Raw genomic sequence first — 24,316 nt, 5'->3', positions numbered from 1 at the left:
CGCGTCCCCACTCGGTGCCGTTTTGCTCTTTCTGCGCCTGGATTCGGCAGAGAGCGCCGGCAAGCCAGTGCGCATGCGCGAGCCCCAATGCGCCGTACTTACCTGCTACCGCCTGAGGGCAGCAGTGAGTGCGGCCGTGAAGTACTGCGCATGCGCGCGGTCACTCGCTGTGGTGCTGCCTCCTCACTCTCCGCGGACAGCTGGGTGCGTGGCCGGGGAAGGCTACCGCGCATGCGCTCTTCGGCCGGCTGCAGTACCGCTGTGTAAGCGGGCGAGGGCGGCAGCGAGCGGCGCTACCTGCCTCCTGCGCTGGCTCCCAAGCGCAGCACCGCCCCAGCAGCTGCCGCCGCGACTTCCCGTCCTGTCACCCTGGGCCAGCACGCGACTCCAGCACTGGCCTTTGGAGACATTTCACTGCCCCTGCCCAGTCTGATCTACAGGTATTTACAGTGCCTACTGCTAGGCATAGTCTCTCTGTATTTCATACTCAAGCCGGTTAGTATTATACTAGAGGCTTTATTAACAAAGCTTTCATTCTAACATTGCAAAATACGCTACAGACAAAAAACTCTCAGAGGCTGCAGTTAAAAAAACACACACAAACACACTACTTAACGGGACAATTTGCAACCATTAAACAAGCAATGGTCATCTTTAGGACTTTGGACCTCTCACCTTCATCGATTGTTAAACAAAATAAACAGCCAAAAGCAAGCTACACTATTGTCTCAACAGACCACTCAGTTTTTATTATTAAACAGTAAGAGATGTTTGCACAGAGTATGTCTACCATGTTAAAGCACAAAAACATTAGCATTCTGATCGCCTTTTGCGGTACTACAGGAAACAAGCTAAAAAGGCTTGTTCAGTTTCTAAAATATCTGGACTTGTGTAAGAGGGATCACAGCCTAAAGACTAATGGGCTTGACCCGCCTCGTATCACTTACCTGGCTCGATTACTACAGGGATTAGTAACGAAAGCACATCACCTTCCATTAAAGGTGACAACTGTCTTTTAAAAACTTCCAGTGACTCCACAGATTGGTCATTACTTTTGATTGGTAGCTGGTCATTACTTTTGATTGGTAGCCAGCTTCTTCAAACCCGGCTGCAAGAAACATTTTGCCTTCCAGTCAGAACCTTCTGCTGCCCAGGGATTCAAAGGAGACCGGTCATTCACTACTGTCTGTCAAAATGTACAGGAAGCCCTAAAGTACAGGACAAGACACCTTCTCCAAGGAAACTGACTACCGTGTCTCCTTTGCTGCAGGTTTTTCCGAGTCTCACAGTCCATTCAATAAACAAAATAGGACGATAAATGTTTTAATCTGCTCTAAGTGCTTTCATATAAGAGAACAGCATCAAAATGAGTTGCTCTTGGATTTAGTCTTCAGAACACATGCTACCCCAGTGCCATGGACTCGCTTTAAAGGATCAGTAACGTACACATTCTTGCAGTAATATTCACGGAATGAATAGGCACTTGACGAAGTATAACTGTTCTAGATTTACCACCTATTTAAAGGCACACCTTCTGGAATTCTGTACTGTTTATTTTCCTAGAAGCCTGATACAAGGATGAAATGCATATCAAAGAAAGGTACAGCATAACTGCGCTGGCCTACACATTACCGGTTTCAACCACTGCACAGTTAAAGTGCTACCATTCCTGCTGAGAAATGATGTTGAAGCAGAATGATGAAGTAGGTCATAATTCTGAAACTGGACACAAAGGAGCCTGTTTTGCAGTCATGAGCTGAAACGCAGCATTCTCATTCTCTCTGATAACCTGTTGTAGAGATTGGCAGCTATACAGAGGCTTCTATGCTACAGAAAGGAATTAGATACCAGACAAGTGCCACATTCTGAATGTGGAACTATAGATTTGAATGCACAGATCTAAACAAACACCTGTGACGTACCAGAGGTCTAGGGCGTTTACGTTTACCATATATCAGTTCTCCTATGTCAGCTCTCTCCTATGTGGATAGGCTGTTCCGTCTTCTTTAATTGTTAGCTGACAGATGGGCCCTATGAGAAAGCAAAGGAAGGAAGAGATTCAAAATGAAATTAAACAGAGTAGAGGTAGCCTCAAAGGATTGGACCGATCTCCCCCCACCCAGCCAAACCACCTTTGGAAAGGCACATCTCTAAATACACATAGTTCTGTGCTCACTGCATTCCTGAGAGCCCAGTAGTAGATGGTGCTTGTTGAACAGGAATGAAATGATAAAACAGATGTTTAACAGTCTCAAAGTGATTCACGGCATGTACATATTATGATAAACCAAAAAGGAAAAAAAAAGATAATTTGCGGGGGAGCAGGAGGGAATCCTTAAAGCTTTCAACAACAGCATCTTAATATGGCTTATCTGCACCTTAACTCTGTCCCTTGGGCTTTGAGGGCAAGGCTGCATTTCACGAGTTAACGAAATCACACATTCATTGCTCACAATAACCGTGTTAAGAAGAGTCCAGAGGAATACAGCTGTCCACCACCACATGCCCCCTGGCAGAGAGCGCTCTGCGACAGACGGAACCAAGAGCCGCAATCAATAACACCTTTAGTTTACACACAAGAAACCTGTTTCAGAAACAGCAGTACCTGGAGACTTTGTGCGGCAGATTATGTAGAAGACACAAAATAAAAACCCGCCCATGAAAGAAACAGTTCAGGCTTTTGTAGAAGGTGAACATAGCTGTAAGTCATCTCAGATGAAATGGTTTCATCAGTTACAGTCAAAGCTCGGGAAAAGTCCTCCAAAAATATAAGCTCCTAGTGGTGGTTATATTGCCCTTTTAAATTGAGATCCTTGTCTTTTTAAATTGCGTTCCAGAGATGGCCTAAGGACGACAGAGGAGAGCAACTCAAAGAGAAGCTGCTAGACCTAGCGATAGTATTGTTGTTTGCGATTTTCGCATGACTGCGTAAGCATGGCTGGAACCTAGGAGGAGAATGAATAATGCACAGTAGAATATTATGACTGCACCAGAATAAAAGTCACATTGAAGGAAGACAGCAGAGATGAGTATTGGAGAACACTTAATACATTTTTAATAGACAACGCTTAACCAGCATGTTTAATGTTTCCAAAAGTTAACCCTATAGTGTATGAATTTTACTCGTCCATTACACCCAGCATTTCTTTTAGAAGTAACAAAGAAAAAGAGGATAAAATTCTATACCGACATGTAGCAATTTTTATTTAAATTATTAAATCTGTCAGTCTCTTTTAAAGAACGGATGGAATCAATCAGTAATGCTCACAGATGGAGAACTGCCAAATTATTAAGAATAATGAGGTAAGTTGAAAAATTAAAAAGAAAAGGAAAAATGCTACCAATTGGACCCTTGAAGTAAACAAAAATAGGAGGAGACGTTCTCTCAGGAATCCCAAAGTCATTGTTAATAGCAATTGCTTGTTATTTTTGCTTCGCAGGAGCGGCATGGAAGTAATCCATTCCAACACTGTTGACACTGTTAGCTGTATCCTGCTTTGGCTTGCTTTTGTTGGGGTTTGTTCTATTTTGTCATCGCAAATGTATACGTAAAAAGGGAAAGATGCAATACTTTCTTTTAAGATTAACTTCCCTAGCTGAAGCTAAAGAGGAGTGCAAAATGTAAACAGAGAGCAGAAGCAAGAAATGGATCCAATTTAAAGCCACCTCCCCCTCCGAATAAGAGAAACTCCACTTCTCTCCCTAAGGACAGATGTCCCTCCTATTACTGGCTACTGTGATGAACAGATCACCAACACACAAAGCACAGAATGGAGAATCATATACACACACAGAGAGACAGAACTTATGAAACATCAGATTTTTGAGAGCTATGAGAAGCCCAGGTGAATCTCTCATGCCTAGAAAAGCTTCCCGCAGCACACTGTACTTTAATGTACCATATGCCATTAAATGCAGCTTTACAACACCGGGACTGGGAGGACTGCACCTGCGTACAGCCTTGCTCTGTGAGGAGCGGATTTATTTACACACAGCTATAAACTACAAACAGCAAAAGCCAGGTTCCTTGATCACAGGCACTGCAAAACACTGCACACGTATGGTATGTATTCATGCATCAAGTTGACGACAAAGGGATTTTTGTTGCTGAGGAGATGACCTGAATTGTAAAAATGTGCAACTACAGCGTTCCTGTCTTGGGAAAACAGCACTAGATATCCATCAACGCAAAGAAGTTGTCTGATCTGAGAACCATCTTTTTAAGTATGGAAAAATTGTAGGCAGTATGCAGTATCTTTGCAAAAAGGAACACGCTTTGAATTTGAAAGCCCCACTCTAGGGAAAGGAGCTTGGTGTTCCGCACACCCAGTCAGAAGGACTCAGGTGCATACTGGCCTACATCAAAAACTATATTTAGCAATTTTTAATGCAACCAACTAATTCTCAGTCCTACAACACCAAAGTTGTTACTGTTTTTCCAATTACCGCACTACCGGTACTGTAGATTATGGTTTTGCTGTGTACTATGGTGCTTCTGCTTGTACACATGTAACCCCATTTCTCTGCTATAGCAAAGTCACTTTTGTTGTAGCTGGCTCCTGAAAGAAACCGTAACTTGCGAAAACAAAAATCCCAGGAAAAACAGTTGCATACTTAAGACATCAGTTGTGAAGGACCTTTACTCCCAAAGCACAAACAATACCTGAACCCCTGGGCTTCAAAGAAGGAAGCTCTGGAAGGTTTACAGCCCAACATTAATAATACTAGAAGCAGAAATTGTTTGGAGGGGGCCAGAACAGCGGAGAGAAAGGAGTTCCAAGGAAAGAAACAAGCCAGAAGCTACGTAAATGATCACACTTGCTAAGATAAACTCAAAGCATTCTTTGTCAGGAAGCGATGGTGGGGGGGGGGGGGCGGGCGTGCTGACAGCACAGCATGGCCCCTCGGGAAGCACTAAATCAACAACACGGGTTGAGCGGTAGACATAGGGAAGACACCAGTTTGCATCAAGGCAGACCTGACAGAAAAGTGGGCTTAATGCCAGTGTCGTGATCGCGACTCAAGCTGCACCGTGCAGCAGCCCTGGCTGCACCCAGGTGGACAAGATGCGATAGCTGCAGACTGCGCTGACGAGTAGGACAGACAACAACAGCAGCTCCAGACTGCCCTACCACAAGCACCTGTCCTAACACCTGAGTACTCGGAGTCTCTGCTGCTCTCTGCCTCCGTGACACCTTCCTCTTCTCTGTCGACTACATACCCCATGGCATCTCTAGCTCACTAGTGCTCCCCTGCTGCACACCCACAGCCCCACGCCTCCGCAGGCAGAGCCACCGCGGAGGTGTCTGACGTGACCCGAATCAGGCCGATCAATGGCACCCTCTGGGCGCTGCTGATCACCAGCTCTGCTGAGCGCCAACCGCCTCTCGACACCTGCCGCACCAGCCAAAACGCAAAGGAACGACAGACCTCCAGCTGGACACGGGGACAGGGAGCAGAACAGGAGAAAAGAGAGGTAGAGAGCTTGGCAGAGGGATGGAGAAAGAAAGAGAAGGATAGAGACCTGGCCCCAGGGTCAGGGCGCTGGACAAAGGAATAGAAAGAGAGGGAGAGAGGGCCACACGGAGGGAGGGAGGGAGGGAGGGCTGCACAGAGGACCGTGGAGCAGAAGAGAGAAGAAGAGGGATGGTGAGGCAGGCAAAAGAATAAAGAGGGGCAAGGAGGGAAGGGGAGATGGGCAGAGGGACAGGGAGCAAAAGAGAAGGGGGGAGAACCAGGCAGAGGAACAGGGCTGGGAAGAGAGGGACAGGAAGCCAGTCGGAGCGATGGGAAGAGAATGAGAAGGATAATGAGCTGGCCAGAAAGGTGGGGAGAGAAAAAGAGGGAGGGGAATTCAGACAGAGAGATGGGATAGAGCAGGGGAAAAGAGGGACAGGGAGGCAAATAGATCGATGAGGAGCCGAACAGAGGGATAGAAAAACAGAGAGAAGGCTGGAGAGGCAGAGGGCTGGGAAGGCAAAGAGCAATACAGAGAGGCAGACGAGAGTGGCAGAGGGACAGGGAGCTGGACAGAAGGACAGTGGGCAGGTACTGGGACAGAGAGAGGAAGAGGACGATGAAGAGCCGGATAGAGCAATAGGGAGCCAGTTAGAGGGACGTAGATGTTGACAGAGGGATGGAAAGAGTACAAGAGGGATGGGGAGCCGGGCAGAGGAACAAGGAGCTAAACAAAGGGGTGGGGCACCAGGCAGAGCCACGGGGAAAGAAAGAGAAGGATGGAGCACTGGACAGAGGGGCAGGGTGCAGAACCGGATGGATCCCGACAGCCCGGAATAGCCCTCTCCATGCTCCAGCCCCACTCACCTGCCGAACCCGCAGAGTTCTCTGCGCATCGCTGTGCCCAAAGTCCGCTCGTGGGCCTGCTTGCCTGTTTCCCTACGGCTCCGGGGTGTCTGTGTCTGCAGGAGCGAGGGTGCACGCACAGGCCCAGGCCGGGGAGGAACCTCGCGTTCAGTCACAGCATTTTACCGTTCCTCGTGCATTAGCCCCTCTCAGATGCTTAACCCCACATGCCCTCAGCCGTTAACAACTTCAGTACCCACGGCACTTATTTCCTCCACACTCTCAAATCTTCCTTGCCCTTTCCTGTCTTGTTTGAAAACCCTGCCAGACCCCTTCTGTACTTACCTGCTTCCTCAAAACAGTATCACCAGAATCAACAAAACAGGCTGAGCTGCTCCTCTTCGAGTTGCCGGCCCTCAGAACAGCATCCTGCAAACGAATCAAACCACCAAGGTCACTACTGGGAGATTCTCCTTTTAGCGCTTTCTTCCCCCAAAGCTTTAATGATGGTTCCCTAACCTGGGCAAATGCAGAGCCTCCCTTAAGCGCTGCAGCAGTTTTTATTCTGGGGTCCCAAGTTGCCATTAGGACATTAAGCAGCAAAGCAAGGCAAAGACAGGTGGGGTCACAGCTTACCCATCTAGCCATGAAAATTCCTATTTTAGGCCTCACTGGTTATTCCGGGTAAACAGACCAAAACAGAGCTCCAAACAGGCAGATGAGGCTCCACACAGACCTCGCGGCCCTGCTAGCAACAGCAATAACCTAGCGAGCAGGCTACCAGTTGCTACTCCCCCCCTCCTTTGCCGGTCCACGCACTGTGGCTTATTACTCAGAAGTACATTAAGGACTCTACCAACCTTCCCGCGGCCGAAGGCTCCTCGTCAAGACCAGGCAGAGAACCTTTCCGCCGCCATTTGGATTCTCCAGGCCGCTCTCGACGCATGATAACTTACAAAGATCCGAGGGTGGTGGTAGCCTGTAGTTCTTCCCACAGCATATAGTCGTTCCCCGAGGTTCTGAACACCTAGGATTAACGCAATTTATAGATACAAAAATACTACTGCTATAGGACGTAAAGCCAAGCTAAAATTTCCGCAACCAAAGAAAACCTCTTTGTGTCTGACAGAACGAGCCACACGCACCAGCACCTATAGTTCAAGGCTAGCATCCCCTCCTGGGCGATGTTCTTTTGGTGGGCTGCGGATCTCAACTCCTCCGTCTCGCCTAAGAGTCTCCATTGCGACATAACAACTTTGCCAGCCAGCGCCTGTTGATGGAGGCATAGTAAAATCCATCACCCTACAAAAGTATAGAGCAAAGCAAAAAAAAAAAAAAAAAAAAAAAAAAAAAAAGCAGCAGCAGAAAACAGAAGTGGCCACAAACTTTCGCTTTAAAGTAGAATACCGCAGGACAGAAAAATAGTTTGAGGAAAACAATTTGCAGACAGCATGAGAACTGATGACTGTTTTCTCTGGCTTCTGAGGAACTGGAAGAGCCAAGGGCAATTGATGGTCAAAACATAAGGAGAGTACTGAAAGTGGATTTTTTGCATCCATTTTACTTCAGGCAAACTTAGGAAAGTTCCTGTCTCAAAAGCTTACTTTACAGGACTTATGCCAAAGAATATTTCAAACAGAAGTGTCTGTGGGAAAGATTACAGAGGGATTAAGCCAGCAAAATGAATAGCAAACAGTCCTGAAACCGTATGGTACCCTCCGCAAAATGCTCAACTCAGGGATGAAATAGTAAGTGTAATAGCTGTGGTGTTCTGCTATGAGGCAAGGGGCTCCCAGTGGGTCGCAATGGATCTCCATGGGGTGGTATGGGGCAGGTGGTCCTTATGAGTCTCCATGGGGAAAGGGAAAGTCAGACCGGCGCTCCCGTCGCGGAGCCGAGCAGGACGCACCCCTGCCCTGCGCCTCCACACAGCGAGGGTCCCAGCGGCCAGGAGACATGCCGGCACCCGCGGCCACCCGAAGGGATGCTCTCGCTTCTCCGTGACCCGCGGCCCTCACCCGCCCCTACCGACCGGAAGCGCGCCTCTGCCCGCCGCCACGCTTCTCGCTAGCACGCGCATGCGCCGGCCGCGCAGGGAGGCGGGGCAGGAGGCGCGCCGCCATCGCGGAGAATGCGCTCCAGCGGGCCGGCGGGCTGCAGCCCGGCGCTGTGCGCGGGACTGCACATGCGCAGTCCTGCTGGCGGTCCTACCGTATTCCTGCAGAGCGTGCGGTAGCGATTACAAGAGCGCACTGCGCGCGTAGCTGCACCCCACGTTTTGAAGCACGGGCGGCCGGATGGCGGTGCCGCAGTGCGCATGCGTGAGCTGCTCTCCCAGTTTCTCTTTCTGGTCAGAGAAAGCGATCAGCGGATTTCCCGCAAGGGTCGCGCAGTCCTAGTGACTGCGTTGCTGCTTCCCGCTGCTCACACACAGCCCCGAACGCATGGACGCTGCGCAAACCGTTCTCGAGACACGGGACACCACCAACAGGCAGAGATCGGCTATGCTGTCGGTCACTGAGCACCAGGAGGGGTGGGGAACGCGGCTGACCGCAGTAGCAGCCCGAGGAGCCATGGAGCTCTGGTGATCACGGCGGCGCGCATGCGTGAAACGCCAACGGCGACCTGCAGTCCCCTGACGTCACCGGCGGCGCTCCGCGCGGGGGCGGGGGTGCACATGCTCATTGAAGGCGGCTGCGCTCTGATGACGTCACCGCCGGAAGCACCGCCTTGTGATATCCGGGCCCCCGTCACTCGGTGCTCTTGCTTGCTGCGGCTAGTTTGTTGGCTGCCCGGGATGAGTAAGCGGAAGGCCCCACCGGAGAGCCCCAATGAGGGCATCACGGACTTTCTCACCGGTAGGTGGTGGCCAGGGCGTGCGGGACTATGGCAGCATTCGGCTGTTCTAACTGTGTTTTCTCCCCCGCCCCCCCCTAGAGCTGGCGAACTACGAGCGGAACGTGAACCGCGCTATTCACAAGTACAACGCGTACAGGTATCGGCGCCCGGAACGGGCACCCGGCCCGCTTCCCGCCCGGCCCGGCACCCGGAACGGGCGCCCGGCCCGCTTCCCCCCCGGCCTGCTTCCCCCCCCCCCCCCCCGGTGCCGCCCTGTCACGTGAGCCCCAGATGGAGGTGGCAGCACTGCTGCCTGGTTTGGTGTCTGACTGGTGCTGTTCTGCAGAAAAGCAGCCTCTGTGATTTCCCGGTATCCCAGCAAGATCCGCAGTGGGGCTGAGGCCAAGAAGCTGGTAGGTGCCTGTTCCAGGGTGGCAGGTAATCAGGTCAGCAGAAGTTCTGCAGCATGAGGGCTGTAATGCCAGCTCCTGAAAGGGATGGGGGGCAGCATGGAACCAGCCCTGCCTGTGACAGCTCTGCCACTGTCTCCTTCTCTGGTGGTGGGGTCAGGGCTTGGGGGTGCAGGTGGGGTTGGCTGCATGGGGAGCACTGTTTCACAGTATGGGCTTCATAGTTGGAACTAAGGGCACCTGGTCCATCTGGCTGGGGCCCTACCTGTAAAAGGCTGCCATTGAGGAAAACTTCCCCTTTATTCTCTTACTGCCCTGCTAACCTTTGAGACCTTAGTTGTAAGAGTCAAAGCCTGGTTTCAAACAATTGCTTTTAGGGAACTTTTAATACAGCCCTTGATTTTATGATGTTTGCAGTTATGATGCAGTTTGCGTTTTACCCTCAAGTACTGGCACTACCTCATTGTCCAATACTTTGTCATGGTCTCAATGGCCTTATAGTTCTTACTGGACTCTAAAATTTGTGTTGTAGTTTTGAGTGTGTGGGTTTTTTTTTTTTTTTTCCCTCTAGATATAGTGACTATAAAAGATCTGGAAGTTAACTTGTTTTCCCCACCCCCTCTTCTTCCAATATTTAGGATGGAGTAGGCGCTAAAATAGCGGAGAAAATAGATGAGTTTTTATCCACTGGAAAACTACGCAAGTTGGAAAAGGTGGGCTGCTTTCCTGTGCACTCTACTCCTCCATAGTTGCTTTTCTTTGTACTTTGCAAAGTAGTCTGTCTAACTTGTGAAACTTCTATGGCTCTCTTTGGAGAGAGTGATGTCAAGCCTGAGAGTTGTGGATAGGGAATCTATAGGGAGTAGAAATTGGGGAAAAAGAAGCTCAGCTGATGCCTCAAAACTACCTATTTCAGAAAATATTTTGGATATCATCATCAGCATATGAATGTCTTCTCTGAGAAATGGAAGTCTGGATCTGGAAAACTGTGTTCTTGAGTTCTGAGTTTTAAATGTGCTGCTTACCTTAGCATAGGTAGTTAGGGCAGATGGTTTTAAGGATTGGTACGTATGGTGTTGCTGTGATGCACGCTACTACTCTTGGTCCTATTTTGCTTTGACTTACAGTAAACCTCCAAAGCAGAATCTGAACAGGCAGTATTATCTTCTCAAGATTTTTGTCTTTGTTGCAAGTGGAGTACAGAAGGGTTTGGTTTGTGTTGTTTCATTTTTCCAGATTCGCCAAGATGATACAAGTGCATCTATCAACTTCCTGACCCGAGTTACTGGCATTGGGTAAAACTTTTTCTTTGCCCCCCCCCCTTTCTCCTGTTTGTTTGATCTTTGCCTCTGCTTTTGGGGAAAAAAGTGCAACCATTCACTGAAGTGTTGTGCTAATGACAAACTCTCCACCCAAACTGGAGTTTGGACTGCTTTGCTGTACTGTAGGTTGCAAGCTGGAGCCTCATTTCTTAAGTGCTGGTTTAAAAATGGTTCTGTTGCTGTTGCCATGAGTTGGTTCAAAGACTGATTATGTTTAAAGTAGTCCTTATCGTGCATCTGATTAGATCCTAGTATTGTTGTCTAAAGCAATATTCCCTGTTTGGTGAAGGTGGGGTTTTTCTTTCTTTTTTTCTTTGAATGATTGTATGTCACTATATAGTTGTATCAATACTAAAAGTATCAATATTATATATATAGTTCTATCAATACTAAAAATGCTACTACAGACCAAGCTTTGGATACCCACCTCTGCTGATTGAAAGTACGGACTGCAAATGTGTGCCAAGTGGAAGGCAAGCATCAGAAGTGACTTTAGTCTTGAAGAACCTAGAGGTCTAATGTTCTATTCAGTGTTAGGAGATTCTTGCTGTTTCTGATTGCAAATTGCCTGGTCTCTTTGCAGTCCTGCTGCTGCTAGGAAGTTTGTAGAGGAAGGAATTAAGACTTTAGAAGGTGAGTGTTTGTCATATGTTGCATTGACTTTGGGTCCTCAATTCACACTCCAATAACGCTGCTGCTTTCCAGTTGCCTGTCTCACGGTGGTACTATGATAGCAGCTCTGCCTAGTTTTTGATGAAAGTGTATTAAAAATAAAGTTAGTGCACAGATTAAATGCATTGTACCTTCCGCAGTAAGATGTTTACAGACTACAAAGAAATGTTTTTTGTCATGTTGATGAACGGTCTGTTGAAGTCAGGCTTTATCAGATAACGCTAGCTATATGCAGTTTGACTTACACTGTCAGCTATTGACCAGGCTGCCACTTAAAATGTCTTCGTTTGCGTGTGACGTAGCTACTTTGTTACACGTTCTCCACTTGCATCATCTTTGTACGCTAGGAATATTACCGTAAAAAATCTAGTCCTTGATTTTTTTATTATTATTATTATTATTATTATTTTAGATCTAAGAAAAAATGAACACAAGCTGACCCATCACCAGCGAATTGGGTTGAAGTAAGTTTTCTTGGATGCAAGTTCTTGGCTTTTCTAATGACTCCTTTCAACGCTAGGATGTAACGTAAGGTTACAGAGGCAGAGTAAGGTTCTGTCTGCATGCTGTCCATGCTTTTCAGCAGTTCAGATCTTTTGTTTCATTGGAGTTGAAATTCATAGGCTTATTCTCTGTCTGGAAGGGAATTATTTCCAAATGACTTTTCAGTTGGTTCATGGAGAATCACTTCAGCAAGGTTACATTGGCAATCTGTTTTTTAAAGGGCCTGCTATCTTGGCACAGTGCTACAGAAGTGCCCTGAGGCATTTTTGTCATGTTTTGTGCAAGGTAAAGCCTTTGCAACATCTGAACTTGAGAAAGCCATGGAAAGCATGTCCTTTTCTCTCAGTAATTCCTAGCTTGAATGTTGCTTGCCAAGTGGCTGCTCCACTGTGCTGGTCCTGGAAGAACTATAGCTGTGTTAACAAGAAGCTGCAAGTGAATTGACTAAACCCGCATGTATCTGGTTGGTTCTGCATGGGGCCAGCTCTAGTGTTTCTCCATCAGTGGCAGAGATTCAGAATGTGTGACCTGGGCAAACTGCCCACCAGTGAGTAGGAAGGGCTATGCAGTGATCATCTTTCTAGTCTTTATCTGAGTCTTCGTCCTGGTGTGCATCCCTTTCTTTATGAATGTGCAGCATTTAAGGAAAACTCTTCATTGTTAAGTGAGTATGAGAACCCAGCTGATCTATCCAGGATCCCTACATGTTAGTGCATGCAGTGCCCTTTGGTCTGCTCCTGGAATTGTGCTCAGGTCTTGTTTCAGAGCCACTGGAAAGTGCTCAGCTGTAAGAATTGTTTCAGTGCTGTGTGGAGTTTGGAGTTTTTTTGTCCCTAGTTCCACTGCAGCTTGCCTGAAAAAAAGCAGTTAACTTGTCCAGAACCCTTGTCTGCAGAGCTTGAAATTGGACTGGCTGGATCATGACTGTCAGTGGATATGTAGTGCTTCCAGGCAGCAGTGCTGCTGCCAGTGCTGTCTGTCAGTGGTTCTGGGGTGGTGATGTGTATGTGCTGGTCAGGCAAGTGGTACACCATGGTTTCAGCTGGCCTCTCTTTCTCTAAAGTTGTGCAGCATGCTGGCAGTTTGTTTTCTGCAGCTCTGTGTGTAGATGTTTCAGGAGCTCTGTATTTGGCTTGTGAGCTTCCATTTGGATTTTGACAATATAGGTCACCTCTGACCAAGGGTGAGTGATCTTTTCCTGCTTATTGCTGATGGACTGAATTTTGTATTTTTGGAGAGCTATGTAAATGTATACCAGTTGGTCATATGGTAGTATCACTCCCACCTCACAGCAGCTCTTCAGATACATGGGAAAAATATGCAATGAAGCCATCTTCTAGGACCTTCAGTTGCAATTTTGCCATCACTTTGCAAGATGTTGCCCTCCAAGCTGTCTGTGGTGAGAAACGGGAACTTTGTTTGTGACGTGACAGTAATATAATACGTATTGGTTTTCTGATATGCATTTAACCGACTGAAATTTTAAAATATTGCCATTGCCTCTCCCTCAGACATTTTTATATTTATATATGCAGATATTTTGAAGATTTTGAGAAAAGAATCCCAAGGAAAGAAATGCTGCAGATGCAGGTAAGAAAGTCTTTGTCAAGGACATGAGGCAATGAGGGTAAATGAGTGACTGACATCTCATCTTTTCTCTTTCCATAGGAAATTGTGCTGAAGGAAGTAAAGAAACTGGACCCGAACTACATTGCTACAGTATGTGGCAGTTTTAGGCGAGGTTGGTGCCATGTGATCTTGTGTTTATTTTGGGCTAATAAGATGGCGTATTTATTGATGTGTATATGACTTTAATGTATGTTGTTGTTCTGGAGATTGAGTTGATATTAGAACCCCACTTTTTGTCTTAGTATTTCCTTGGCTGATTAGTTCAGCGATGAAACAGTCATGTAAGTCTGAAGTAAGTCTGCCCCTCCTGATAGAGTAGTGTATTATAAAGTATGAATGGTTTGCTTTGTTTTTACACTAACAGCATCTGTGCTTCATTACTGTAGAGTATAGCAGGAAGTTTTGGGGTGTTTGCTGAGATGTAGGGTGATGCCAACTCTTTCTGTTTGAAGCAAAAGCAATGTTCTCTTCACAGTCAGTTTTCCACAAATGTCTTGGATGGTCATTGACTACTTTCTACCATAAAAGCATGTTTACAAGAACAGGTTAAGTCAATGTCCATCAGAGTTAGTATAGTTTCTGTCAGGGATGAGTAACAGAGTTGAGGCATAAACTTTAACTGGTCTTGTTTAAATGGATGGCAGGGTTTACACAGGGACTCTTTCTCGTTTCTTACTTTCCTAGGCGCAGAGTCAAGTGGGGATATGGATGTTCTTCTAACCCATCCAAGTTTCACATCTGAATCATCCAAACAGGTATGTTTATCTGTTAGGATGAATCAGTACCATACATTACTCCCAGAAGGATATGTTTAAATACAGAGAATATGCAATCTTAGACTTGTATTGCAGTGTCTTGAATCTTTTTTGTTGTCCTAATAGTGAACTACTCTCTTTGAGCAACATGTTTATTTTAAGGAGTTACAATCATTTCTCACATCTGCGTATTATGCTGTGTTCTTTCTGAAGAACTACTTAGTCTGTTTACTCTTATTCTTCCCTCCATTTTCTTCCCCCTCCCTCAATTTGCGTACTCTTACAACCTCAGTTCTAACAGCTACCACTGATGTAGCAGCATAAAGCACTAACTGAAGGCAGAGTAAGCATCTCTTTTTATATAGCCACAATCTTTTGGAGGAGAAGCAAATATCCTACTGTGGATATAATACATCTGGGCTAACTCTGGGGCAGTCCTAATGATGTGGTATGTATGTTGTGTCTATGGATTCACTGCTTTGGAAATTCAAAACTCCAAACTAGGAAACAGGGTTTTTTGTTTGTTTGTTTTCTTCATTTCAATCTGATAGACTTCAGTGGAAAACTTTCTTATGGTTTTGCTTCTGCAGTTTCTTCTAGCTTTTTTTTTTTCTTCCCCTTCAGTCTCATTGAAATCTTTCTCTCAGCCAGACTTCACAAACGAACAACTATAGTGATGCACTTCTATTTATACGAGCCATTGTTTGGTAAACAAGATTCTTATTTGTAAAGTATCCTTTTTGTTGTTGTTTTTGTTGTCACTGTTCTTAGTCAAAACTCTTGCATCAAGTTGTAGAACAACTGGAAGAAGTTGGCTTTGTCACAGATATGCTGTCTAAAGGTGACACCAAATTCATGGTAAGGATTTTTGGGGATGTGAGGAATGTGACGGGGTTAAGTCTCATGACAGAAGCTAGGGTAGATATAAAATGTGTTGTTTAGACTGTCAGAGTTGTGACTTTTTTTTCTTCTCCTAATAAAAAATGTTGGTAGATGCTGCCTAGGAAATCTCTCTTGTAAAAACTTCAGGATTAGAAAATCTACAGGTATTTATGTAGCTGTTCCTGTTTATGCAAGTTCCAAATCTCACTGAAATAACCTTTGTAACTATGTTGACTGTATCTCTTGCCTAATGCTTCCCCTCAAGCTTGGTGGTATGTCACACCTTCAGCCTTACATATCATTTCTTCAACCTTACTTTTGCCCCTTTTTGTTACTCTGTCCTAAAGATCTTGAAACAGTCTCTAATTTCAGGTGTATTTTCACTTTGTTTTGTCTAATACATACTATACTTTTTTCTCCTTATTTCTGTCTTATTATTCATCATGGTTCATGTTTTCCCCACTTACTGCATTATCATTTTAAGTGATTACAGACTAGATATATATTAAAAAAAAGTTTAAAAGTTAATTACAGAGGGATTACAAGGCAGTTTGAAGTGAAAAGTGGTAGAGAGATTTTCAAAAAATCTTCCTTTTTTCACTTCTATAGGCTCGAGCTTTGTCTCCATTTTCCTTAAGCTGCTGTGATCTGTGATTTACATCTGTGCATGGTGAAGAGCCTGATAATAATTAGGGCAGAGAGAGGAATGAAAAATAAGAGTCTTGTGGTCCTTCCTGCTCTAATACCAACTTAAGAAGTAGTTACGGACCAAGTTGAACTATATAGTCCTCTTATCAATATAAAACAGTGATTCACAATACTATTTGACATCCAGCTGTTTTATTAAATATTTAAGCAATCAGCTCAGTAGAGATTTAACTTTTCTCTCCAGGATGACTGATGATCAACCCAGAACTACATTCATTTAGAGATGTGCCTTTCAAAAGGTTGCTTAGGAGCAGAGGCTGAGAATTATTCTAGCCCTATGGGGCTGAAAATTTGTTTTATTTCATTTTGAATTTCTTGCTTTCCTTGCTTCCTCACAGGGTGTCTGTCAGCTGCCAAATAAAGACGATGGAACAGCCTATCCACATAGGAGAATTGATATCCGGTAAACCTAAAAAAAAAAACCTCTGGCTCACTAGTGCAGCGTAGGCATTTGTTTGATGTTGTGCGTTCTTATCTGTAGTTTCACCTAGAGAACGTGGTATTTACTAGTCTTCTAATTGCTTCATGTAGTATGGAAGCCACTGAACAGCTGCCAGTCTTTCCATCAGGTTACTAGCAAGAATGCTGTATTTCAAATCATGAATGCAAAACAGGTTCCTTCACATCCATTTTCTGAATTATGACCTACTTTATCATGCTGCTTTAACAATAATTCTTAACAGGAATGTAAGCATCATAACTATGCAGTGGTTGAACACCAACAGTTTATAGGCCAGGGCAGTTGTGCTGTACCTCGCTTTGATATGCGTTTCATTCTTGCATCAGGCTTCTTGGAAAAAGAAGTGTAAAGAAGTCCAGAATGTGTGCAGTTTAATAGGCAGTAAATCTAGAAGAATGTCTGAATGACTGAATCCCAAATGGTTTGCAACTTGGTATTTGTCCTAAATCTGTACTTTTCTTTCATTCTTATTCCAGGCTCATTCCGAAAGATCAGTATTACTGCGGTGTACTATATTTCACAGGCAGTGATATATTCAATAAGAACATGAGAACTCATGCTCTGGAAATGGGCTTCACAATCAACGAGTATACAATCCGTCCCCTGGGCATCACGGGTCAGTTCAGGCCTTTATGCAGAATATTCTTTGCAGTTATGCGCTCTGTGTGATCCTCTCTCTAAATTGTTTTCTCAGTGTATTGGAAATGCTTTGGAAAATACTGTAGTTTACTGAACTTCTTCACTGTGTTCTTTCTGAAATTGAATGCCATTGTAACAGGGAGAGGCAGCTTACCTACAGGCAGCATGAAGTCACCTCTTTGGCCCATCTCATCTATTTTAGAGTTCTACTGTTGACCTAAAGATAGGGTCTTGCATGAGTATCATGCATAGCATGTACTTGGTTTTGCACTCTTTCAACAAGATTTTTGATGTTGTTCAGTTGTTTTTCTTTTTTGGGGGGGAGGGGGGAGTGGGCTGACCATCTATCCTCTTCCTCAGCCCCAAAGATAACTGGATACCTTATCTCCTCTGGCACCGGTGGGAGTTAATACATCAACATCTTTATGATTCTGTGCAAATCTGTTTGGCTTACGGCAGTCCTAATCTTGCAATGTGTTCGGCAGTTCAGGGCAGTACCTTGCAAATCTCATCTGTAATATGCTTACAGGAGTTGCTGGGGAGGCCCTACCAGTAGAATGTGAAAGAGACATCTTTGACTACATCCAGTGGAAGTACCGAGAGCCGGAGGATCGGAGTGAATAACTGCTTGTCTAGGTTTGTGACTTAGTGAGACATTTTCATAGCTCTTCATGAACAGATCAAGTGCATATTAATTTCTTGATGACTACTGCAAAAAAGTACATTACTGGTGCTTTAAAGTAAGTCCATGGCACCAGAGTAACAGGTAGTGAAGACTAAATCCTATAAGACCTCATTTTTGTATCTTTCTCTTTATATATAAAGCTTTTAAAGCAAGTTAAAGCATTTACTGTACTATCTGGTTTAACTGAATGAACTGTGATACTAAGAAAAACGTGGTAAATGGGTATGGTAGTCAGATGCCTTGGAGAAAGTGTCTTGTCAGTGGCTTTGGGGTTTAGTAAAAATCTTACTAGGCAATAAATCACAGGTTTCTGTTCAACCCCTGGGGAGTAGAAAGTTCTGATTTAAAGGCAAAATGTTTTGTTTTAGTGAAGTTCTCACAGTTTGGTTAGAAGAAGACAGCTACCACCTTCTTAGCCTGTCTTAGCCTCTTAGCTTGTTTCTTGTATTATCACAAGAGATGATCAGAGTACTGATGTTCTTATGCTTTAATGTCATATACACAGACATACTCTGTGCAAACATCACTTACTATTTAATATTTAAATATTATTAATATTTAAACACTGGGCAGTCTGTCAAAGAAATAGTATAGCTTTTTTCTGGCTCTTTATTTTGTGCAACAATCATAAAGGCAAGAGGTTGAAAGCCTTAGAAGTAAGGCCATTGCTTTAGTGCAGTGGTTGCAAAACATCTCTTAAGTAATAAATGTGTGGGGTTTTTCTTGTTTGTTTTGTTTTTATGCAATCTGAGTAATTTTTGCCTGTAGAGCATCTTGGAATGTTCAAATGAAAGTTTTGCCAATGCAGGCCTCTAGCATAAACAGCTTGAGTATATAATGTATAGTATCTGTGCACAGCAGCAGGCCCTTTAGGAATAATCATAGGTCAGATCAGGCAATGGCAGTGAATTAGTACTTGCAACGTACTGTTACACTTATAATTAAACATACACAGTTATGAAGTTTCAGCCTGAGACCGGTTCACCCCCTGTATAAATATCAGGAAAGTAAAAGGATTTTATTAGGATATTATTATTATTATTATAGCACTTAAATCTCAGACTTGGTATGTTTTATTTCTGCTTAAAAACATATAATTGGAACACCTAAGATGTGAGCATGAGACATCAACAGCAGAACTGTCTCAAATTCCAGTGCTGAAGTTGCACCTTGGGACGTGGTTACAGAATGCAAAATCATTATCATTGGTGCTACTGAAATACTACCCTTTTGTGTGACTATGGAATGAATATAACACAAGCCAGGCATAACTAATGACTCTCTGTATGATTTCAGGCTCGAGATCAGACAAAGATACTATACTAGAGGTTTGAAATACCTGGAGCAAACAGGAAAAGGAAATAGGGTAGATCTCTCCAGAAAATAATTTCCAGTCTGGAAGTGGAATTTTTAAATGATTATTTGTGTTTTATGATGACCGTTTTCAAAAACATTCAAAAATGGAGAAATCTCCTGGGGGAGTTGCTTCCATTACGACACTTAAGCGTAGTATAATGATACACGTAATATATGTATAATATATGTGATATGACAATAGTTAAGGGTCATTTTGCTATCGAGTCGAAGGGCTGAAGCATCTAGAATTTACTAAACTATTCTTCAGGGTTTTGAAAGAAAAGAATCTTTAACTTACTTGCCACGGGAGAACGATCTTCTAATGCTAGGTCAGCCCACTTGATATGCTATTGTGTATCATTTGGGCTTGGGGGCTGTAGAGCAGTTAGGTGCTTTGTCTATCCTTAGAGGCTGGTATTTCCTTACTTGCTCCTGTTGGCTCTTGGGAGGAGGAGACCTGAATTAGTGGCACAGTACACAAATAACTGAAGTAAAAGGCATATCCTTTCTCATTCTCTTGTTTTGTTTTTAATATCTCTGAGGGGGGTTTTGGCAGGTGCTCAGGTGTGATCATTGTGCTTCCACACTGACTGGTGTTAACAAGACAAACCGAAGCCAAAGTCCCAGCGCTGAACTATTTCTGGATGTTGAGCAGTGTCTTTGTCCTTGTTGGAGCAGACATGTCCTTCCCTAAGAACTGGCTTACATATCTTGGTGCAGAAATGGTGTGCACAGCAAAGCCCAGAAGCACAGTCTGAAGCATGAAGACAGCACTCCCTCTTGATCTGCAATAAGTAGCACAGAACCTGCCCTTCTGTCCTGCCTTCAGCCACAGTATCTTGTCCACAAATTTCTTCTGGCTGCTCTCCCTGTGAAGAACTACTGTTCAACGTACCCTGACTGTGGGTTGATTACCTTTTTCCCCAACCTGATTCTGGCTGTCTCCTTCTATTCAGCCCCATCTACCCTACCAAAATGTTTTAAGAGATCTGGAGCGAATCCTAACATTTCCATGTTTTCCTGTGTAAGGAACAGATCTGGAAAGTTGCACCATCTGCATGCATGCTGAAGTGCAGTTCCTTCCAGGAGGAGCCATCACTTGCCCTTTCTGAAAAACTTTCTTCTTCTATGTGGACACTTACTCCGCATCTTGGAAAGCAGTTCTTGTTTACTGGCTAAAATTCTATTATAGGTCCTGGATAGGTAGGCAGAAATTTTTGTATGCATGTGAAAATTAATCTTGATGTAAAAGGGATTATTTTGTGCTTCAGCTGCCCTAGCCCTCCTGGTAAGTTCACTGTTTTAAAAGTTGGGTGCTTTTTATTAAATAATATATCTGCTAATGTCTTCCATATAGAGTTTTTCCAACTGGAACTGGCTGTAAGTACTACTGCTGTAGCTTTTAAAACTGTAAGGACATACACCTGTAGTCTGCCTGTGCAGAGAGATAGATATCTATATATTTTTTTAATATTGGCTTTGTCTTTCTTCTCTGCACCTTTAATTAGTGTGTATTTGCATATTCTCTACTCAGGTTCTCTAGAATGCTTCTTTTGTTTTGTTTTTTATGTATCCGTTTCTGCAGCTCAGTAAGTAGGTGCATGAATGCTTGTAGTTCTGATCTTGTGTATTTAGCTCTTAGTGTAATGGGCAAATAGCTGTTTTTAGCTGTTAAGAGCTCCTGAGAGTCTTGTGTTGCTTGAGGAAAGCAGTAGCAGAAGGCATTCTGTTTCTTTCCTTTCATCACAATGTGCCTGTACACATTCACTAAATTACTGTTACAAGAATTGTGCAATTATTCCATTCTCTGTAGTCTAAAACAAAAGAACATCATTGTATGTAACAATGTGAAGCTTACATTCATAAATGCTCTGGCCAGGATGGACCTTTCTTTTATTTATGAAGTAAAGGAACTTACAGAACAGCACACTGTGTATGTACTTCTGATGCTACTGTAATGTCACAGGAGGCACCTGAGAGCAATAAATAGCCAAATGTTCCAGATAATGCAGTGACAGGAAGAGGAGAAATAGCAGTGATTTCCTTGTGATGTATTTCTCCTGTTAGGCTGAAATACTTACCCCCCCCCCCCCCAAAGATATAACCCTCCATCCCTTCCTTGAAATGTTACCTTTACTGTTTTGAGATCTGATATCTGCTTTCTTAAAAGAATTATTTTGATTCTGAACCATTCTTTCATCAGTTCTTTCTTCAGTTGGGGTAACTTCAGGCTGACTGCCAACTTCTGGTGCAAAAAAAGGAGCACTATAGCTATAGATATTGGTGGAAGGTTTGATGTAGATGTAATTTTCTCCAAACAGGCACAGTTTCTGTACCTAGAGAGAAAAAACAACTTTTTTTTCCCTCCCTCTTTGGATATTTTCCTATATTCAGAGTTCCATACCTGCATAAACTTAAAGGCAGACAAGTCCATTCTAGACAAAGATCACAGATTCCATTTTTGATGTGAGACATAATTGGGGGGGGGGGGGGGGGGAAATGGGACGGGACATCAAGACTTGATCCAAAACCCCAAGTGATGAACAATAAGGTATGTCTCTTATTTTAGCAGTTATTCTGAAAAAATGCACCTTATTTGAATATATAAAATTGTCTAATGTAGGCTTTTGTCAGACAGCTGTTTAATCCAGCAGCAGCAATCCTGCCTCTGAAGACTGAAAATGGAATGTGATAGGTTGCTCCTCTTTTGGTTAACCAGGAGAAGATTGGTTAAGAGACTGATCTTTGGAATTGCTATAGGCATTCTACCCCTCAGAACTTTAGATTGCTCTACTAGCTCTCTCCTCCTATCTGTTTCTGGTTATCTGTATCTTATTTAATGTATATACAGCAGGTTGAGACATTTGTTATGGTTGGCTGTGTCCTGAATTTCTTATAAAGAGGTAATGCCATTTCCTGCTAATATCTGTATCTCCCCTACTCATCTTTGTGTTAAGCCTCCCAATGCAGTGCCAAGGCTAATGCTAAGCTGTTTTCCATCCCTACTTCTAAGTCCTTTCATCATGGCCATATGCTAATGTGACCCCTGTCTTGTAGTGTGCGATTCATGCTCTTTGTTCCTAGATATGTTGTAGTACTATCAGTTGCGGGGTTCTAAATTTTGTTCAACTTGCCATTACTCAGAAGCCCAGTATGATTACCTGGTGCATTTCTATCATTCCAATAGAGTCAATAAGCCTTTTTATCTGCAAACCTGACAACTCTTTTCTATATCTCTTCTTAAATCATTTTGAAAGGCAACAAATACTTCGGGCTTGACAGCATGTCCCATCAAGGTAGCATTACTAGTCATCTTTGAGACGGTGATTTTGTTGGTTAAATTCTTGAAATTATCAACTAGTTAGTTTTAATTGATTTATTATAGAGCGTCAGTATTTTTAATACCATGTGGGAGTAAGGCAAATGCATTACAGAATTGCAAGCTTAAACTTTAATATTAAAAGACTTGTCTTCTATGTAGTCAAATTCACTATTGCTAATGCTACAACCATTTTTTGGATAATGTTTAGGGCTACTGTCTCTCTTTATGAGAGCAGAGAGAGGTTTGCATCTTTATTATTAACGGACTACTTAACCTGACTGGAATCATCAAACACAGATGTAATACTTTTTTTTTTTCTTATCCGTCTTGAGCTTACTATTGCATTTTTACTTGTTCTTATATAATTACTGTAGATCACTCTTAGTAATGGAGACTATAGACTGATGCTCTCTTTTTGCCTTTATTTTCTTCTGTATTTCCTATTGGGAGTTTTGATGCATTTTCTGTGAATGTTCCTCATCGCTAATGCATGCAGTGGTATGTAAGGTGACAGAAGTTGATTTGGTAGTACGTGAAGTCTTCCAATGCCTCACAGTAAAGACACCTAAGTGATGTATTCAGTGTTTTCTTCAATAATAAGTGGGAATTAACAAAGTGAAAATTCCATCATGTATGTATAATCCTGTTTGATTCTTAGCTGTTATTTAACTAGCATTAAAAAGCTGTAACAGAAGCTTACCCTGTCTACAACTGTTCTCTGGGCAGCACATAGTGCAGTCAGCACGCACTGACGCATCCTCCATAATCCTCAACTGGTAGCACAGGAGGGTACTTCCCGTTTGTGCAAAATTTGATGACCTTGCAGTCTCTCCCCACAGTGCACTGAAATGTCCTGGGAGGAATTAAAACAGAACAGAACTACATAAATGCATCCTCTACCCCCTGTCCCCCACCATTGTATACTAGCCCTTGTTCTCAGCTGCTCTAGGCAATAACTTACTTCCCCCCCCCCCCCCCCCCCCGAATTGGACCACAAAAGAACTGTTAATCACAGGAGGCAGTTGCTATATGCCCTGTGCAAGTCACTGAAAATCTGCAGAAGTGGGTGTGTGCGGTACTGTTATCTGTGCATATGTAATCTTACACATGTGCAAACTAGCATTTGGGTTTGTCAGTGATGCTGGCTGCATGTTCAGTCTGTGTTTATTTCTGTCCACTTTACAAGAACTTGTATCAAAATTCGGTAAGGCAGGAGGTAGTGCAGCAGAAGGTTTTTTGTTTTAAAATGCTGAGCTACTCTTAATTTTTAGTTGAATGGGCTGAGGAGCAGGCTCTCTGTATCAATCACAGGTGCAACTCATCCAGCTTCCTTTCCTCTTCTCCCTCTTCCCTTGCCAAAATGACTTGTTCAGTGGATTCATCCAGCTATACCTATCAAACTTGGTGTGACACAGTGGTCACTGCACCCCCTGCTTGAGTCTAATAGTGACTGTGTAGTTAGCTTTCCTGCACCTCTCTGAAATGGAGCTCACATAGAGCTCCGCAGCAGCTCCTGCTGCTGAAGGGGGGGCCCTGGCGCACTACTACTAGGCCTGATCGTCAGGCATTTCATTACCTCTCACGCCCTTTGAGGTGCAGCCTATTACAGCTGCCTGGAGACTGCTGCAACCAGAGCTGGTCCGAGGCCCTCGGCTCCCCCTTCTCCTGCCTGCAGGGCCCAGGCCGGGGGCCGCTAGGAGAAGTAGCTACGGTAAAGACGAAGGAGCTGCCCCACGGCAGCCATTCCTCTTGCCGCCGGGTTCCGGGACTAGGCCGCGGTGCGGCCGGGCCCCCTCACGCCACCGCGCCGGCCGCCGCAGCTTTCGGGCAT

The 24,316-nt window shown here is 44.2% G+C and overlaps 1 protein-coding gene and 2 long non-coding RNA genes across 7 annotated transcripts; 1 reads left to right on the top strand and 2 right to left on the bottom strand.

Annotated features, from left to right (window-relative positions):
* Positions 1 to 496: 496 nt before the first annotated feature.
* On the bottom strand, positions 497 to 8,648 carry LOC135323698 (uncharacterized). Of its 2 annotated transcripts, none has more exons than XR_010385176.1 (5): positions 8,515 to 8,648; positions 7,449 to 7,573; positions 7,164 to 7,330; positions 6,649 to 6,732; positions 497 to 2,031 (listed from the first exon to the last, which is right to left on the bottom strand). It is a non-coding gene; the product is annotated as an uncharacterized LOC135323698 (long non-coding RNA). The 2 variants fall into 2 exon arrangements; XR_010385178.1 differs by lacking the exon at positions 8,515 to 8,648 and adding an exon at positions 8,213 to 8,400.
* Positions 8,649 to 8,905: 257 nt separating this feature from the next.
* POLB (DNA polymerase beta) lies at positions 8,906 to 23,179 on the top strand. 4 transcript variants are annotated; one of them, XM_064497883.1, is made up of 15 exons: positions 8,906 to 9,161; positions 9,241 to 9,298; positions 9,488 to 9,554; positions 10,190 to 10,264; positions 10,788 to 10,846; positions 11,457 to 11,506; positions 11,958 to 12,009; positions 13,585 to 13,639; positions 13,718 to 13,790; positions 14,363 to 14,433; positions 15,205 to 15,291; positions 16,362 to 16,426; positions 16,960 to 17,099; positions 17,652 to 17,758; positions 19,720 to 23,179. In XM_064497883.1, exons 1-14 carry the CDS (start codon positions 8,906 to 8,908, stop codon positions 17,744 to 17,746), a joined length of 1,203 nt encoding a protein of 400 aa, XP_064353953.1. In that variant the 3' UTR covers positions 17,747 to 17,758; positions 19,720 to 23,179. The 4 variants fall into 4 exon arrangements, with proteins under 4 accessions (XP_064353953.1, XP_064353954.1, XP_025968005.2 ...); XM_064497884.1 differs by having other exon boundaries at positions 19,706 to 23,179; XM_026112220.2 differs by having other exon boundaries at positions 17,652 to 23,179.
* Positions 21,027 to 24,313, bottom strand: LOC135323699 (uncharacterized). Its single transcript, XR_010385179.1, has 3 exons — positions 24,062 to 24,313; positions 23,186 to 23,338; positions 21,027 to 21,499 (listed from the first exon to the last, which is right to left on the bottom strand). It is a non-coding gene; the product is annotated as an uncharacterized LOC135323699 (long non-coding RNA).
* Between the last annotated feature and the right edge of the window lie 3 nt (positions 24,314 to 24,316).

The sequence above is a fragment of the Dromaius novaehollandiae genome, chromosome 26, assembly GCF_036370855.1.
Source record: "Dromaius novaehollandiae isolate bDroNov1 chromosome 26, bDroNov1.hap1, whole genome shotgun sequence".
NCBI classification, from domain to species: domain Eukaryota; kingdom Metazoa; phylum Chordata; class Aves; order Casuariiformes; family Dromaiidae; genus Dromaius; species Dromaius novaehollandiae.
The sequence above is the reverse complement of the archived record's forward strand: the minus strand, read 5'-3'. Positions and strand labels throughout refer to the sequence as shown.